This window comes from Alexandromys fortis, unplaced genomic scaffold (genome assembly GCF_014885135.2).
Source record: "Alexandromys fortis isolate MF-2015 unplaced genomic scaffold, M_Fortis_MF-2015_v1.1 scaffold_53, whole genome shotgun sequence".
Classification (NCBI taxonomy): domain Eukaryota; kingdom Metazoa; phylum Chordata; class Mammalia; order Rodentia; family Cricetidae; genus Alexandromys; species Alexandromys fortis.
In genome coordinates, this window is record NW_026067939.1 from 3,064,987 (window position 1) to 3,083,363 (window position 18,377).

At 45.1% G+C, this 18,377-nt stretch overlaps 1 protein-coding gene across 2 annotated transcripts in view; it reads left to right on the forward strand.

Moving 5' to 3' along the window:
- The window catches only part of Kcnab1 (potassium voltage-gated channel subfamily A regulatory beta subunit 1), a 306,641-nt gene that overhangs the window by 207,906 nt on the left and 80,358 nt on the right, over positions 1-18,377 (forward strand). For both annotated transcript variants that reach the window (XM_050147489.1, XM_050147490.1), the window contains exon 2: positions 5,978-6,021. In XM_050147489.1, the coding sequence (XP_050003446.1) occupies positions 5,978-6,021 (44 nt within the window). The remainder of the gene's footprint in view (positions 1-5,977; positions 6,022-18,377) is intronic.

Below are 18,377 nucleotides of genomic sequence, written 5' to 3' on the forward strand. Positions count from 1 at the left end.
TTGTAACCTGCTGTGCATCTCCGTTTGGTTAGATCATCTTTTACATCTCTCTTCCAAGTTTTACAATATTTTGCTTTGCAAGTCTTAATTATGTTTCGATAGATTTACATCTCATACTGGGAAGGCTATTGTAAGTAGCAATGTTCTTTTCAATTTCAAGTTCCAGTTACTTGTTATTAAATACGTAATTGATTTCTAACTTGCATGACATTGATTTATGTGGCTGCACGTGCCTCTTCTTGTGTTGGAATGAGAGAACAGTTTGCAGGCATCATTTCTCCCCTTCTACTGTAGATCCCTGGGGTTGAACTTAGGTCCTCAGGCTCCGCAGCAAGTGCCTTCACCCACTGAGCCAGCCAATCAATCCACAAATGACTTTTCTATGCTAATGCGATATGTCAAATTTGCTGAAGTCATGTGCTGGTTCTAAGAGAATTTAGGAGATTATTTGGGATTTTTTTGTCTATTTGTTTGGGTTTTTTGTTTGTTTGTTTGTTTATCGAGACAGGGTTTCTCTGTAGCTTTGGAGCATGTTCTGAAAACTCCCAGAGATCCATCTGTCCCTGCCTCCAAGTGCTGGGATTAAAGAGGTGCTCCACCACCACCCAGCGAGATTTTTTTTTCCTAAAAGACAATTATGCTGTTTACATAGAGATAGTTTTATTTATTCCTTTTAAAGCTTTGGGCATTTTATTTCTTTTCATTGCAATATATTATTTAATAGTTTTAATCATCTAAACACCAAAGTATCAAGACCGAAATATTTAACTCTGGTAGTTTCCATCACAGAAGTAAGAATGACTTCTCCACCCACCCACTGGTGATTCAGTGAAATATTTGCTTCTGCTGCCCTAACAGCAAGCACTATAGAAAAGTCCAGCTAGTCAGGCCTGCAAAAGAAAGGACATGATCACTAATTACTTCAGACAAAAATAAGATGATTAGCATCCCAGTCAGAGAGAAACACAGAAAGAACAAGAGGGGATCTAGCATTTCTTAGTTGCCCGTGCTTCTTTTTGTAGGGTGAGGCCTTATGGTCTTTACCTGACAATCTTAAATTTAGATCACACTCTCTTTTTTATTTACTCTTATAATTGTTAAGAACTTTAGAGAAACTTTACAGAGTTTAGGTGAGAACAGTTCATGAATCAGGCAGCCCTCAAAGCCGGAGACAGGACAGGTTGGGAAATTCTACTCCGTGGCATGGGCAAGCATCACCAAGAGAGAGTGAGGGGCAGGGGCAGTCGCTTGGCAGACTGCTAACACCAAGACTGGCCTGTGTTTTCTTTATCTGAGCGTAATCTAATCAGCTGACAGTTTGTGATTGTTGAAGACTCAGACATTTGTTACCAACATATATACTGAAGTTGTGCCTTCCGTGAATTTATATATCGTTTGGCGGCAGGCTCATCATGCAAGGGCTCGAATTATGGAAACATCCTTAGGCCAAAGGTATTTTAGTACAATATAATCAAATGGCCACCTCAGTTGACTGCATATCTCCCCTCCCAGAATGTAAGTACCATGAGTCAGCAGCTACCTGCTACTCAGCCCCTCCTGCAAGCCTAGTTCAAGGCTCCTATCCATCAACTGTAGTCATATTCACAGTACAAAAAATGTACCATATGATCCTCATTGTCACCTGGCTTGACAGATTAAATGTACATTTAAAAAAATAGAGAGAGTTCCTTTGTAATTGCCAGGTAAGACACGGCGCATTGCAGAGCAGAGTGCGGAGAGTCAGAGAGATGTTGAGGTAGGGATTGCAAATGACATCATGAACAGTGTAGTGTTCTGGCCACAGGAAAACCAGGTCAGATCCAACTGTGTCTGCCACCTACACAGCAACTGGAGCCTCTTACATATGCTTTCCGTCCGTCCCTGCTGTGACAGCCTTTAAATTGGGAATTTTGTCAGGCATAATATGCTTCTTCCTCGGGCAAACGCAAGGTGCATATTTTAGCTAGCGACTCCTCCCATGCTAGCGTTTAAAACTGTGAATAATATCTAAGATACACTCATCCACAAGCAGGCAATTTAGAACAACACGTTCGGCCTGCTAATCTTCGGCTTTTAGCATCTCCGATTCGCAAAGGAACTGGGAGCCGCAGAAAGGCATGCGCTACTATGCCGAGATGCTGCTGCCGTTTGGTTCACACTATTCTGTTATAGCCTTCAGAGCAAGAAGAGCCTGGGGCACCATAAAACAATTCTGGGCCTCCCAAAAGAAAACAGAAGCGAACCTTCCAGGCCTCCACAAGCCAGAGCCTTCCTCCAGATGACTTCACTGAGGCTTGAAGCTCCAGGGTTTCCAGAAATCTGACTGACAGGATGAAGTGCCCCATGTCCCCATACTGATGTCATTCATGTCTAATATTAGCAGCAGAGCGTTTTGGGTTCACCTTGGAGAGGGGAGCTTTTATTTTTGAGTCGAACGAGAACAGATACTAAAAATGAACATGGTGAGACTTCCTTCTGGCGTATCTGACACAGATAGAATAGGGAAGCCTGCGCAGCGAGACTATTTTGGATCAAATGGGGCAGGAATCCGAGGTGGCTGGAAGTCCAATGTGCTTTAAGACATTCTCTTCACCTCACTCGTGAATTCTGAGGAATTAAGAAATACAATGAAATCTGATAAAGACATTTGGTCACTCAGCACCACCAAAGATCATGATGGACTTGTGAAAACCGTACTTGGGTGGCAGAATAGACCCAGGCAATGTGTTTCAGCTCAGCGTGAGTGATGTACTTGGTTGCTGGATGTTGTGGCCACACGTACAAAGAACTGAAGGTACCTTTGGGACTCAGTGGGTCCCATCTGTCAAGTGTTTGAGCTGCTGTCATCTATCAGGGTTTAGATGGGCCAGAGGAGCTGGTCACTGCCACATTTCTGACTCCCATGAATTTGGTTGGACAAAGTCAGGTAAAATGTTTGTCATAACACTTGGTATAGCTGCAGTAGTGCTGGGATTTCATGCCCCGCGTGAGTGGCTTTTCCTTCCACCTTCTCTGCCTGTAAAGTGAACAGCAGCAGCAGCATGTGTCCAGAGGGATTTATTTATGGGGTGCTCATCTTGAAAACAAAGTAAGGGCAGTGCATCGAAAGACTCGGACACCTCTATTGTAAGGAAAATATCTGCCACTTAAAATGGCCACGTAAGTTTTGTAACCATTCTCTGTAGCAAAAGAAAATATTTAGAGAACATACCAGAGATTAAAGACGTTCACCTTCCTAGATATGGACGGAGAGGGGAGGACCTTGGACTTTCCACAGGGCAGGGAACCATGACTGCTCTTTGGATAGGAGAGGGAGGGTGAGAGGAGTGGGGGGAGGGGGAGAAGAGAGGGGGGAGGGGGAGGGAAATGGGAGGCTGGGAGGAGGCGGAAACTTTTTTTTCTTATTCTCAATAAAAAAACAAAAAGAGTTGAAAGAAACAAAACCACTAAGGCTCCGATGGGGCTGTGATCAGTGGATCAGCATTTGTCTGTAATCGAACTTTCCTTACATTCCACATTTTCCTAAGATGTTTATTCCAGAAAGGCGGCTGCCTTCTATGTGTAACTAGCAATGGAAAGGGAGTGGGCTATGGTTACTTCTTGCTACTTGGCCATTTGTTTTTGCTGATAGTTCTCTAATTCAGTCTTTCATCCTGACTGATCATTAATTGTCTTATGTCACCGCCAAAGGGAAAACAGGGCAGGCAGTCCTCTGCCTTGGGTGGGTTGCTAAGAAAGTGTTCAGTCACACAAACTTGCCATTTTTGAGCTTGTTGGAGAGCTCTGGTCTATACAGGCTTAGCCTTAAAGCTGCCTTGCTTTGCTTTGCCTTGTTGAGTGGTTGTTACTGTTGCTATTTTGTTTGGCGCTGTTATTCCCCCTCTGTATCGTATCATCCTTAAATCCACTAAATGCTGGTAAAGTTCCCCAGCAAGCCTCGGCTAGATCTGTTTCCTCATGCCAAGCACAAGAGTGCCCAGCCCGTGCTCCCAAAGACTCCTGAATTGTGATGACATGTTATGATCTACCTTGTTCCTCCTTGGACCTGGGTTTTTGCAAAGTAGAGAGCTGTGCCTTGTTCCCCACTGTGTCCCAAAGCTGTGCCTGGAACACAGTGATGTCTCGTTAAGCATATACTTCCTCATCTGTGCTGAATATCTTACCTGGGAGACTCCGGTGCCCACCTGCCTTTCATTTGTTGCTTTGTTTCATCTTGAATGGTGTGTTCTTTTATTCTTTCTGTTAAACTGTCTCCTCTCTAAGTTCCCATCTTTGGAAATAAGCAGACTTGTTACAGAGGAAGATCTTCCGGTTGCACTAATGATTCCCTCCTCCCCAACACACACACCAAAAAAAAAAAAAAAAAAGTCAACAAACAATGCCTTAAGAATTTTTTTCAAGGAAGATGTCCAATTACTTCTCTCCTATCTAGTAGTTCAAAACATGTTTCACACGAACTTGCATGCAAGTTTCCTTGCAGTCGCAAATAGTCAAAGAGTGTGGGAAAATCCAACACCCTATCTGTTAGAGTCAGCAGTCAGACAGCACTAAATGCCCCATTTTGGCCTACTGTATTCCGTTATCACAGTTAATCAGATTCCGTGCACGTAGAAATGACACTGAATGAATGCCACAGATACCAACAGCCCATCCTACTAATGAAGAAATCAAACCCCAGGAAGCTTTGTCCTAGGGTCCCTCAGCTAGTGGAGCAATGGGTGAAAACCCCAGGCCTCTCATTCTGTGTTCTGATGTGTACTTGACTAGCTATGCAATCAAAGGGATCACTTAGGTGGTATTTTATAGGCTATAAAAAGCAAGAGAAGGCCGGGCGATGGTGGCGCACGCCTTTAATCCCAGCACTCGGGAGGCAGAGGCAGGCGGATCTCTGAGTTCGAGACCAGCCTGGTCTACAGAGCTAGTTCCAGGACAGGCTCCAAAGCCACAGAGAAACCCTGTCTCGAAAAACCAAAAAAAAAAAAAAAAAGGCAAGAGAAAAACTGAGGGTGAAAAAATGAAAGTACTGATTCCTAACTCTAAAGAAACCAAAGAGCCTGACAGAGCGAGGTGAACAGGCTGCTAAAGGGATCCAGGTTTCTCTCTGGAGCAGAAGCTGGAAGGGGACTGTGCAACATGTGGTCAGAATAGGGGAGAAATTTTCCCCAGAGTTGCAATTATTTCAGCTTTGCCTCCTTGGTGTGATCTTCACACCGGTTCTATGAGACATTCTCCAGGTGGGAATTTAGTGTCTTCTCTGAGAAATAGTAGTTCAAGGACAGAAATGGGTTGATTCTGGATTTCCATAAAGACTTAAATGAGCGCTACAACGCCCGCTTCCATCGCTATGCAGACTTAGAAAGCTACATTCCTTTTACTTGATGAATTTTTAGAGATGAAAACCAAAAAAGAAAAGTTGAGAGATAAAAGATGACTTCTTCTTTAAAGGGTTATCTGAACTTCCTGTGTTAATTTTCTGCAAACTTGTATACAATAGATTATAGTAACGATGGATTTATGTGCGTTCTTCATTTGGAAGTAATAGTCTATCTTAGAAGGCATGGAGTCAATAAGTCAACATTTATTAAGTGTGTCTTCTGGGGCATTGTCTGTGATGAGTGATTGAGAGTTGGTTTGTGAAAAAGGTAAATGCCCTTGTTCTGGAAGAAAGCACTTTCTAGAAGGAAAGACAGAGACAGGAAATATAGTATCAAATTAATAAAGGCAATTGAAAATTGCAAAGCTTCGTTTTGTGGCAGATAATTTGTTCTTAGGCTAAGCCTGAGAGATTTTTGAGTTTCTCAATGACAAAATGAAATAGGAATGCCATGAAAATAGCAGAGAAAGAGAGGAACTTCCCAAGGGCACAAGGAGATTCTTCTCTGCTTCAGCGCTTGTCAACGAAGATAATATTCAGGGCTAAGTTGCATGTTGCTTCACACGGGGAAGTGTTAACTGTGTTACTTTGCTTTTGTTCTAGGAATCTTGGGAAATCAGGACTCAGAGTGTCTTGCTTGGGTCTTGGTAAGTACTATGGGTTTTATTGGAGGAACAGGTGGGAAGGTGGGAGCCTGAGGGGTTACCAGAGAGTGACTGTGATGTAGGTCAATCAGGGTTTGATCTCAGAGGAGGGAGACTGGCCAGCTTTGCCCCATTTCCACTCTGAACTTTTCCTTCCCAGCATCCCCCTCTCCCTATCTATGCCCAGGGACCCATCATGTTCATTCATCTTCTCCCTCAAGCAGAAAGCAGCCTTAGAGGAAGAGGACCATGCACCTCTCCTGCTCACCTGGTATACAAGATGTAAACATATATACATGTGCTTACCTTGGACTGCCTTCAGTTTACCTGAATGCCTCTCTCTTCTTACTTCCCCTTTGACTAATTAATTTCTCCACTTATTTCTCGAAGTTGCTATGTATTTTGTGTGTTTTTAAAAAGCTACTCCAAATTGTTGGGAGCAAGCTGAGATAAGGCCCACTCAAGTGTTGTCAGCCGACAGAATCTAGAAAAACAAGGGAGATGGTCCTCTAGGCTTTCCTGTCCGTCGCCATCTTGATTATGCTGGTTGCTATGGGAAGACCCATCTGAACTGCGGATGGAACCATTCCCTGGCAGTAGATCTCAGACTGGACAAAATGGGGATGGAGATGCTTTTTAGAATGGAAATGTTTATTCTGTGCCATTGTGCAGTTGTCAAAACATAGCATGGATATTGTACTGTATGTGTGTCAGGCTGCGTCTAACGTCGGGAAGGAAAGAAAGAAGTATGCTAGGGTTACAGGGAACTCACGAAAAAGGATCACTATGTCCACAGAGCAAGACCAATCAAGAGTCTTTATTCCAGCCGACTGGGACCCCACACAGGAGTTCAGGGACTTAGATGTGGTCCAAAGTGCCCAGAACACTGGGATTTGAGGAGCAGAGGCCTTGTCCAGGCATCTCATTTGGCAGCTTCAGGGGGTGGAGGCGCTTCACACAGTAAGCAGTTGGAATCAAACTGTTTCAACAAAATCGAAGTGGTCAGCCAGTCCCAAGGAGAGCTCTGAAAAAACAGGCAGCTAAGACAGTGGTTAGCTGGAGGAAGTTCTGCACAAGCAGTTTTAACAGTGACTGAGATAAGTTAGCTAGGACATCCTGACCTGGGGTTTCTAGAGGAGATGGAGATCAGATTCTGGGGAAACTTGAAATGACCTCACCAAGACTGCAAGATGGAGGAACTTCTGCACTCCTTTCCCTACCGCACTGGTGTCAGTTCGGGTTCTCCTTTTCGTTTGTCTTCACTGAGATGCTAACGTGGAACAGCATCATACACATTTGCTGCTCTAGAAATGCTTGCACATACATCAGATGGCATCTCAGGTGACTCCGAATCCAGTCAAGCCGAAAATGAAAATCAATCGTCACAAATCTACACCTTGTCAATTTGATATCCCAGCATCCATTTTAACTATAACCTTCTGCCCTCCTCTTGAGTGTCCTCCTCCACGACCATCTTAGAATGCAAAGTTAGTCCAGCTGCAAGAGTCCCTCCAGATCTTAACAATTTCATTGTTGTTCAAAAGTTCAAAGTTGCTGGTAAGATTCAAGGTAGCAGGCCGGGCAGCGGTGGTGCACAGCTTTAATTCCAGCACTTAGGAGGCAGAGGCAGGTGGATCTCTGTGAGGTAGAGACCAGCCTGAGCTAGTTCCAGGACAGGCTCCAAAGCTACTGTCTTGGAAAAAAAAATTCAGGGTAGCCTCTTAACTGTGAGCCCTGGTTTAAAAAAAAAAAGTTAATACTTCCAAAATACCACAGTACAGAAACATCCCCATTCCAAGAGAGAGAAATGGTGATATACCCAGGAAAATGAGTGAAAATTTTTGAGTCAACATGTAAAACACTAAACCCTGCAACTCCATACTGAAAGGTCTCAGATATCAGATGGTTGTTAGGGGTAAGGCATTTTCAGGAGTGTTATTAACACCATGCGCAGGCAGAAGGGTGACCGCATGGTCGGGGCGTTGAGGGGATTGAGGTCCACAAACCAGCAAAGGGCAGCACAGCAGGAGTGAGCATCTCTCCTTACAGCTTCCTGAGAGAACAAGCCATTCCCAGCAGGAGCCAGGCTATGTAATTCCCATGCAGAACACAGGAAAGACAGCAGGGAGCAGCATGTGTGCCCACTAATACTCCCTTTCACATAAACTCATTTCCCCTGTGAGAAATCCTACCGCTTAGAGGTCTTAGCTAGAGATTCACAATGGCCTCAGTAGAATTCCTGTCAGACGGCAAAGGGCTGCTTCCGTTATTGTAGCCTGAGAGGCCTGGTCTGAAAGCTAATACATTCTTACATGCGTCTGGTACCTGGGATGCATGATGAAGTCATCGGGACCTCAGTGGTCACTCCTGCCATTCTAGCTACGCCACCTGTAGCATGAGTGCTATCTCATGTATCAGCTTGGAGACTTTCTTGGCAGATATCCCCCCTGCCCTATCCTGACCCTGCCAGCATCCTAGTTTCTCCACTGTTACCAAGGCTCTAGCTTCACAGCTTCATGGAGGAGCTTCTAAGTTCTTCTTGGAGGAAATCTGAACCTGCTGCACGTTGCTTGACCTCAGAGGCTTTCTGGAAGCTTGTTGCAAGACTCTATAGCCCAGTAACTGCTGCCAAGGTCTGTGTTGGCTCAAGATACAATCTGACCCTCTTCTATCTCAGCCATAGCTACTGTGTCTCAGTAACTGAACCAGGAAAAACACTTTCCTAAAGGATGTCTTTTTTTTTCAAAATATTTATTTATTATGCATACAATATTCTGTCTGTATGTATGTCTGCAGGCCAGAAGAGGGCACCAGACCTCATTACGGATGGTTGTGAGCCACCATGTGGTTGCTGGGAATTGAACTCAGGACCTTTGGAAGAGCAGGCAATGCTCTTAACCGCTGAGCCATCTCTCCAGCCCCTAAAGGATGTCTTGAGTAGGAAGTACCTTCAGTAGACTTCTCAGCTCAGGGTCTCTCCTTTCAAATGAATTTGTCTTTACACGAGATGGAGCCTTCAATGGACAGAGTCTTGCCTCAGTTCTAGTCCCAAGAAAGAGCTCAAGGTTTGTCTTTAAATAATGCTGATCTCTGTAACAGTTATAGTGGCTTCCTTTACACTAGTTATGCCTATAAGTTTAAACTCCTGTACATGCATTTCCTTGCTAAACTATGTATTTTCCTGCTCTCTCATTGGAGATACCACTAAGAACAGTGAGCAGAAGCCCCGCCTCAACCTAGATGTGATGACGTTATGACATTCCCTCCATCATTTTAGTCCATAACTCTCTCTCTCTCTCTCTCTCTCTCTCTCTCTCTCTCTCTCTCTCTCTCTCTCTCTCCTCTCTCTCTCTCTCTCTTAGAACAGGGTTTCTATGTAGCTCTGACTGTTCTAGAGCTCACCACGAAGACCAGGCTGGTCTTGAACTCATGGAGATCCGCCTACCTCTGCCCTTGAGTGCTAGAATTAAGAGCATGTATCCCTACACCCTAATCCATATATTTTAATTCAGCATTATTCATGTTTTTTAAACTCTGGAAGAATATATACAAGCTATAACACGAATGGCAAGGATGGCCTCTAGTTTGGCTTCCTGTAGAGTCTCCATTCTGTTCTGGAATTTTTGCGCCTATTCTTTGCTATCCACATTCTGTCAGCATTCTTGTGTCATCCCAGAATAGTCTGCTATTCTTTGGCAATAGAACTCTAGCACTGTGGCTTCAAAATCTTCAGCGTTCTTCCTTTAAACTGGTTCAAAAGGCCTGTAAACCGAATGGTCAGATTTCATATACCAGCTTCCCAACCTTTCACACCCAGTCATCTGTATCAGTCACTTTTCTCACTGATGCAGCCGAATATCTGGCAAGAAGAAACCATGTAGAAAGTGTCCACTCGGGTTCACAGTTTGACTGGGACAACCCATCATGGCACAGGATGGAGAAGCTGCGTTTGTTTGTGTTCTGTGGTAAGAACAGCATGGCCCAGTGCAACATGGCGGAAGAAAGCGTTTATTTGGCTTACATTCTGAGACCCCAGACACACGTAAAGAGCGGTTCTCCTCCCTCTAGTTAGAACTGTTTGGAAAAGTTCTTCCAGGCAAATGCTCCCAGAGATGTGTTTCCTAGGTGACTTTAATATCTGTCAATTTGACAATAAAGATTAATTTTCACCAAGTTTTTTGAGAATGTGTATGGTAAATCGTAATTATACATTATTGAAAGGAACTACTCAGGGGCATAAGATTTAAAATATAGTAAATTAAGAAAATATCAGATGAGGAGATGACTCAGCAGATAAAATGTTTGTCACACAAGCATCAGGTCCAGAGTTCATAACCCCAGAACCCATGTAAAAGCCATGTACACATAGCTGCCTGCCTGCAACCCCAACATGGGAGCGTGGAGACAGGAAATCCCTGAAGCAAGCTCGTTAGCCAGACTACCCATAACTGCAAGCTTTGGGACTCTGTCAGAGATCTTGCTACAATATACAAAACAGATACACTACACAATATACAACTGGGAAAAAGACTTGGCGTCAACCTTCAATCTCCATCCACATAGACACACAAACATGTGAGCCTACAAACTGACATGTACCCACACACATGCAAACATGCATGTATCCTACATATGGTACATACACTCAAAAAGAGAAAGTACACACACACACACACCACATATAGATGTATTTAGAACTATGATAAAAAAAATTAACCAATAGTTTAATTTTCAAATTTCAATTTTCAATTTCAATCTTGAAGTTGGAATAGTTTAGTCAGTAGGAACATAGGAAATTGAGCACGATCTAGTCCTCGTGGCAAATACTTGCAATCCTAGCACTTGGGAAGTGGAGGCAGGAAGATCAAACGTTCAAGGTAATCTTCTTCTACTTAGACTGATCTACCTTTACTGCTCAAAAAGGAAAGAAGAGGGCAGTAAGATGGCTCAATGAGTAGAGGTGCAGGACGCAGAACCTGACAGCTTAGGTTGTATCCTTGGGATCCACGTGGTGGAAGGAGAGAACCAACTCCCAAGTTGTTCTCTGACTTCCATATGTACACCATTGATGTACACATGTGTGCACACATACATACATACACACATGCATTTGCATACACTCTGCTCACAAACACAAATAAATAAGTATAATCCCTAAACTTTTAAAGGAAAAAAGAAACAAATTTAAAGGAAAATTCAAAGAAAAGATGGTAGCAAATTGAAGAGGCCCCAAAATATTAAATATGTCTCCATAGAGCAGACTGCAATGCATTTCTGTTTGTTTGGTTGGTTTTGTTTGTTTTTCTGTGTTTGGTTGTTTGTTTGAGCTCAACCTGTATGAACCATTTAGTTTAGTGAACTTCAAAATGGGTATAATCTAAGAGCAGTAAGTATCAATTTGAGCGTCAAGGTTTTTGAGCCCAAATACCTGTGATAAGACACTGTGTAAGAAAAGAAAAAAACAAAACAGTATAAAACAAGGTAGTTCGCAAGGCTGACTGGCTTCATTCGAAACAGGTGATGGCATGATGCCCTTTCAGGGTGTGTTTCTGCCACCTCCGTGAAAGAAAAAAGGTTAAATATTCGCAGGAGGAATGTTGTGCCCGCCTTAGGTATCTCATCAGGCTCCCCAGACCCCTGCTACCAGATCAAAGAAGCAGGGTTACTGCTCAAGGCTTAGATGTCAGCTCAGTCATCATGGCCCATGATCATCTGAGACATTGGAAAGTAGGCATTGACACTTCCGGGCAATCAAAAGACCGCAGATATCTTTTGTCGAAATGCTTTAAAGGTCATAGTTAAAGGCGGCAGTTCTGACCTTCTCTGTTTGAGGAATGGCTAGAAGTTTCTTGCCTGCCAAGCTTTCTTCTGACAGGTGAGGAGCGGAGAGAAGAGGAGCAGAACGCAAGGTTGATTTGAGGATGACCTCAAGATACAGCTAAGGAACACAGGCCTGGCGAGGAAAAATAGAGAAAGAGGAGGCAACTCTCACCCGGAGAGAGCATCAGCAGGACCAGTGTGTAAATACACCACCCACGTCATCAAGACCTAGTAGTATCCAAAAACAAAAACAAAACAAAGCAAAACCAAAAAACCCAAACAAACAAAAAACGGAGGGGAAAATAAGTAAATACAGTCTAGAATAAGCTCAGGGCTTCTGTGGCAGCCAGAGCCCCAAAAGACTAGTAGAGTAAGTAGGGTAAGTTAGTGAGCTGAAACCCTGCTTTTCAGCTTTTCCCATTTGGGCCCCTACCCTTCCGAACCACAGCAACCTTCTAGAGTACAAGCAGTGAATCTTACAGCTAGGCATTGTGGGTTTCTCTCTAAAGCCTTGCGTGTGTGCAGAGCGTACTGCTGGCTCGTCTCCCTCCGCCTTTGCGATGCTCTCACTGTGCTTAAATATTTTGACACCAGGAGCACATGACATTAAACATTTAACATGGCTAGTATTCTTTTTATGATACCCTTCGTGATTCCCATTTCTGTTGCTAAGGCCACGGTAAACTAGCCACCTCACCTATTGTTATAGCAACAGTCATAAGCGTTTATGAAGTGCCTCCAGACGCTTGAGAGACCATTTAAAAGTACAATTTCTTTCCTCAAAGATTTTTAACAATTTTCCTGTATAATGCAAACGGAATGAAGTGTCAGGAGACCAAAATACCCTCGGCATCCAAGTGGTGCATGAATATTAAACGCACAGGGGCGTTCTAGGCTTTCTAACAAAACCACAACACATACATAGAAAAATTAGTAGGCATGTCTTTTTCTACAAAATAGGACTTATATGTGTATGTGTGAGTATGTGTTCCTGTTAGTGCACTTGTGTGCACAGGTACCTGTGTGTGTGCCTTGTTTGTGGAGGCCAGCAATCAGCCTCTGCTGTCATTCCTCAGGGGGGCCAGCCACCTGTGTTTCTCTTGGACTTGAAGCTTGACAAGCGGTCTGCACTGGTTGGCCAGGGAGCCCCCAAGATCTACCTGTCTCCCTTCCCCAGGGCTGAGAGTAGAAGCACCATGCCTCACCCCCAGCCTTTTAAAGCAGATTCCATAGGCTGAACTCTGATCCTGGTGTTTACACAGCAACCGCTTTACCCACTGAACTTTCTCCCGGGGCCCTACCCAAATGGGATTTTAAGTGAATAGCTAATGGATAAATTGCTTCCTAAGAATTGCTGACAAACATCGCCTCTGAGCACTTGCCTTTGCTCGAAAGAGTCCATTAGGACCAAAGACACAATGGAGGGAGGAAAATCGTAGCCGAACATTCCATCCAGCAATTAGAAGAATGCGAATAGAAAAAAAAAAAAAAAGTCAGAGCCCATGATTGGGCAATTGGCAGGAAGAGTAAAAAAAAAAAAAATTGTAAACATGGCTTTCCTAAAAAGCGATACGGTTGACCTTGGGAGAGGGTTGAAGGGGAGGGGAGAAGCAGAGAGGGGAGCAGAGAAAAATGTAGAGCCCAATAAAAATCAATAAGATAAAAAAAAAAAAAGGCAACACCGTTATGAGAGACTCCGTTTTTGTGATTTACCAGCTCCTTTACAAAAGAGGGAGACAGACTCAGGAAGAGCCTACCCCTGCCCAAAGCCTGTGGTAGAGCAGGCAGTCTCAACCCTTGTTTTGTGTCTCTCACTGCTATGGGGAAAAAATCATCTAACAAGTTAAAGGAAGAAACACTTATTTTGCTCATGGTTTCAAAGGTTCAGAGCATGGCCAGTATTTCTGAGCTCATGGTGGGTCAGAACAGCAAAAGCAGCAGGAAGGAAGAAGCTGTTCACCTCATGGCGAATAGGAAACAGAGGGGATCACAACAGGAAGGGGTAGGACAAGATACAGCCCCAGAGGCATGCTTCCAAGGGCCTGATTCCCCCTTCCAGGCTCCACCTATGAGAGCAGCCATCTCCCACGACTTTTTAGCTCACCAATGGATCAACATGCTTTAGGTCACGCCCCTCGGGATCTAGTCCTCTCTGGAGACTCTGGCTCCTCTACACTCAGAGCTGTGCTTTACTAAGGCCCTGGGTGTTTCTCGATCCAAGCAACCTGACAATAGAGACTAGTCATCCTTCTCCCTCCCGGGCAACCTCAGCCACGTGTAACCAGCAAGGCACATGCAGCCATTGCCATCACCCAGTGTCTCTGCATCCCGGACCTCAGCTTCCTCTGTGAGAAGACTGTAGTTTGTGATGGTTAGTGTTAACTGTGGAGTTGAGAGGGTTTAGAATCCTCTAGGAGGCAAATCTCTGCATGCACCTGTGAGGGATTATCCTCTTCGTTAACCTCTGAGAATATCCTCAAATGAGCATCTTGATTGGGTTCATTGATGCTGGATGATCTATGTTAGCTGTGAGTGGGACCATTCCCTGGCTAGGAATCCCGGACTGAACAGAACAGAGAGAGAGGAGTATGATTACCCATGGCTCTCTTCTTCCTGATTACGGATTCTGTATGACTGACTAGCTGCTGCAGGTCCCAGCTGTGATGGGTTCTACTCTTGAGCTGTTAGCTGAAGTAAACCCTTCCTCCCTTAACGGTCTTTGTCACAGTGTTTTCTGACAGCAACAGAAAAGGAACTGGGACACTTCTGCATTACATGTGAGGCTCTTTCAGTCCTAAGAGAGGTTGTGTGCGCGCATAGGCAGATTCAGCACAACTTCTGACAGTAGCTGGCTTTCAACTAGACACTGTTAGAACATGAACTGAGTCTTGGCATCCCTGTCCAGCATTGGGGTGGCAACAACCATCAGTGCTCCCTGGATGTAACCGGATCCAGAATCTGTTTCTACCTAGGATCAGGTCCACTTTCACTGTGAGACTTCAAAGTCAGAATGCTACCAAGCAAAGAAGGTTTTGGTTTTGTGTAGATGCCATGAATGATGTCCTGCCTTTTAATTGTTGGTCCACTACCTAGATGATACCATGTGTTTCCCCATAGCTCCTCTACTGAGCATCTTGGCCATAGCATGTGTTGTATATATACAGTTCGAATCCCAGTGTTTGCTCTAAGTTTATAGAAAGATTATTCTTCAAAATCTTCTGCAGTACATACACTCAAATTCAGGTTTAATCATCTTTATCAGTAGTACACTTGAGTTCCTTTAACAGTGAAGGAAAACCACTGGGGGAATCATTTGAGGTGCCACCTTCCAGCACAGTGAGGGGTTGTGCTTCTAGGGTGTTCATTGGAGAGAATGGCACCTCAGACAGCTATCTCTGGAAGGACACCATAAATACCTTAGTGGTCTCCCTGCGGGTCAGTGTTCACATGCCATAGGGGTCACAGCTCCAGATACAAATAAAGTCCCAGGTCTTCCTAGATAGACTGAGGATGAAATAATCAAAAACTTTCCAAGACAATTGAGCAAAAATCCTGGATCCAAGCCATGCAAAAACAGTTTCAAAAAAAAAAAAAACTCACAGAAATTTCTAGATGAGATACTAATTTCTTCGGGTCCATGTAGCAGTAGACTCATACGGTGTTTGTGAGAAATCAGACTGAGTTCTGCAAGGCTTTGCCATTATCAGGCTGATCTCTGAGTGGCCTTAGCTCCAAGCCTCATATCTCATTGGCTGTGGTATCCTTCTGTGAACCAGTTCCTCAAGGACTTCAGACAACTGTGAACTGCCTAGCTAAAGACATGGTTTTGTGGTACACCGTTTACCTAGCTTGGATGGAGCCCTCTGTCCATTCCTAGTACCCAATGAACAGATGTGGAGAGATGGTTGGTGGTTAAGAGTGCACACTTTGGTCCCAGAACCCAGATGGCAGCTCACCCCTGCTTGGAACAATCTGTAGCGCCAGGCTGGTTAGATGCCACTGCCTCCATGGGTACCTACATTCACACAAACATACCCACACACAGACATAGACATCTACACGTAATTAAACATAAAATAAATCTTCTTTAATAATTGTTTTTAAAAAAGGAATTACTACAAACAACTGAAATTGCATTCTCAGAAGAAATGTCAAGGACTCTTTTCTAAAGAGAGGAGACTTTGGTTGACTCTAACGCACATGTGACCGCCATGACGCGTTAGACCCTTCCGATCATGTTCAGCCTCCCTGAGTCTTTATTAGGCTGTTAATAGCTACGGTCAAATATCTAAATTCTCACTTTCTGTTCAACATGAAGCACGCTAAGGGTTTAGGGAGTCAGTCCACATTCACCTCCTGCTGCCTCAGTTTACCTAGTGGACAATTTCTTCAGCTTCGGTTCCCCCCCCCCCTTAAGATTTATATTATTTCTATTTTATGTGATGGGTGTTTTTCCTGCATACATCTCTGTGCACCATGTGTGTGCAGTGCCTGTGGAAATCAGAAGAAGGTGTCAGATCCCTTACAAATAGAGTCACAGACAGGTGTGAGAGGCCATGTGGGTGCTAGAAATCAAACCCTGGTTCTCTGGAAGAGCAGCCGGTTCTCTTTACTGTTTGGCCCATCTCTCCAAACCCCAGCTATGGCTTTTTAACATATTATTGTTTTGATTTTTGAAGTTGCATTCATGAGAGAAGGTGCCTGTTCCGCACATGTGGAGGTCAGAGGGCAGCTTGCAGGGGCAAACCTCTCCTTGCAACACCTGAGACTCAGGAACCAACTCAGGTCATCGAGTTTAACAGCAAGTGCCTTTCCTCCTGGGCCATTTTTACCCTGCCAGGCTTTTAATATATTCTTTCCTACACGCTCCCAATAATCTTGAAGGATCCGTGAGATGCGTGCCTGGCTCATTTACAAACAAAAGCTTCATCCTGCCACCTGGAGAATGAACACACGCAAAGGAGGCATCTGAGAGAGCGAGGCAGAAAGTACCGCTTCATTTCATAGCTGACGACTAATTAAAATGAGAAGAGAAGGAGCTGCCCAACATGTAATTAAAGAAAACGGCTGATGAGGTAATGAGCAGAAGCTAAATCAGAGCGGACAGGCAAACCGCGGGGACGACTTGCGGCTGGAGAGAGGGAGCAAGGGGGATGAAAGGCTTACGCGGCACTCTGAACTCTATCAAGCTTTTCCCAGCCGCGGCTTCGCGTTCTTTCTTGGTCTCTGACCTTACCTCCCGTTCATATTCACACTGTAGGCTCTACCAGGCTGTCCCTTCAGCCTTCACTCAGAAGAAACTACAAGAGCCGCCTGGGTCTTGTCTCGTGAGTTCTCTGAGGCTAGAGGCCGACTAAGCCGAGTGCATCCCGTAAGAGGGGGAGTCCAGTGCACCGCTGGTCCTTCTGTGTGCACATGACTGAAGGACCAACAAACAGATTCTATGCTGGGAAAGTGGGAAGAGAGGTCACAGGGGCAGATCCTAGCTCAGTCTGTCCTAAAGGATCCTGGTTCTCGGGCTACAGCGCCCCCACAGGCTGCTTATTTGAAATGCTGTGTACTGATAGTCCACACACCAGCCGGTCACAGATGGGGTCCATGCTGGGGAGTGCCAGCTCAAAACCCTGGATGTGGGCCTGAGTAGTGAGTGAGCTGGCCAGTCAGGCCTCTGCCGGTATTGCTCCTCCCCCACACACAGGTGAGGGTCAGAGCCCGCTCTCCTGCACCCACCTCATCAGGGGTCAGATCTCCTGCAGCTGTGATACGGGGTGGAGGCAGCTCTCCCAGGACTGGGGTCAACAGCTCTAGCTCTCCTGTGTGGGGGCAGGGCCAGATCTCCCAGAGAGGTGAGCGCAACCCTCAAATTTCAACACGCATGGTTTGCATAGCCCCCTGGTGGTAACATGGGTCACAGACATCAGCACAGACCCCAGCTTCAGCAGGATCACTGACCCAGACAATGCGCTTGGCAGCAGTTCAGGTCATTCAGATCAGTATGGCCCCTGTGGCAGTATGACCCCCAGACACCAGCATGGCCTCAGATGGTGGCTCATCCCCCAGGCATCTGCATGACTGTTGTTGGTAACAGGAACCACAGACATAAACACAGAGCCTGGCTGTGGTAGGGTCATGGACCCAGACAGGACCCTTGGCATCATCTCAGGCCCAGATGCCAGCATGGCCTCAGGGGGCAGCGCAGGGCATCCCAATCTGTATGGCCCTGGGCAGCATGGTTCTTGGACACCAACATGGTGTTAGCTGGTGGTCCGGATCCCAGGCAACCTGTGTCCTTTGGTGGCGACATGATGAACATCACCACAGACCCCAGCTGCAGCAGAACCACAGACCTGGACACGGTTCTCAGCAGCAGCCTAGGCCTGGGAGTCATCATGAGTCCAGATCCACAGAGCTGCTCACTGTAATGGTGCCCACCCGCCTGGTGCCTCAAGGTGTCTTCCACCCACCCAGACTGAGCAGGGCTGGGCGGGTCTGTACTTGGGATGTTTTTAAACATAAAATACCATTAAAAAAAATAGTAA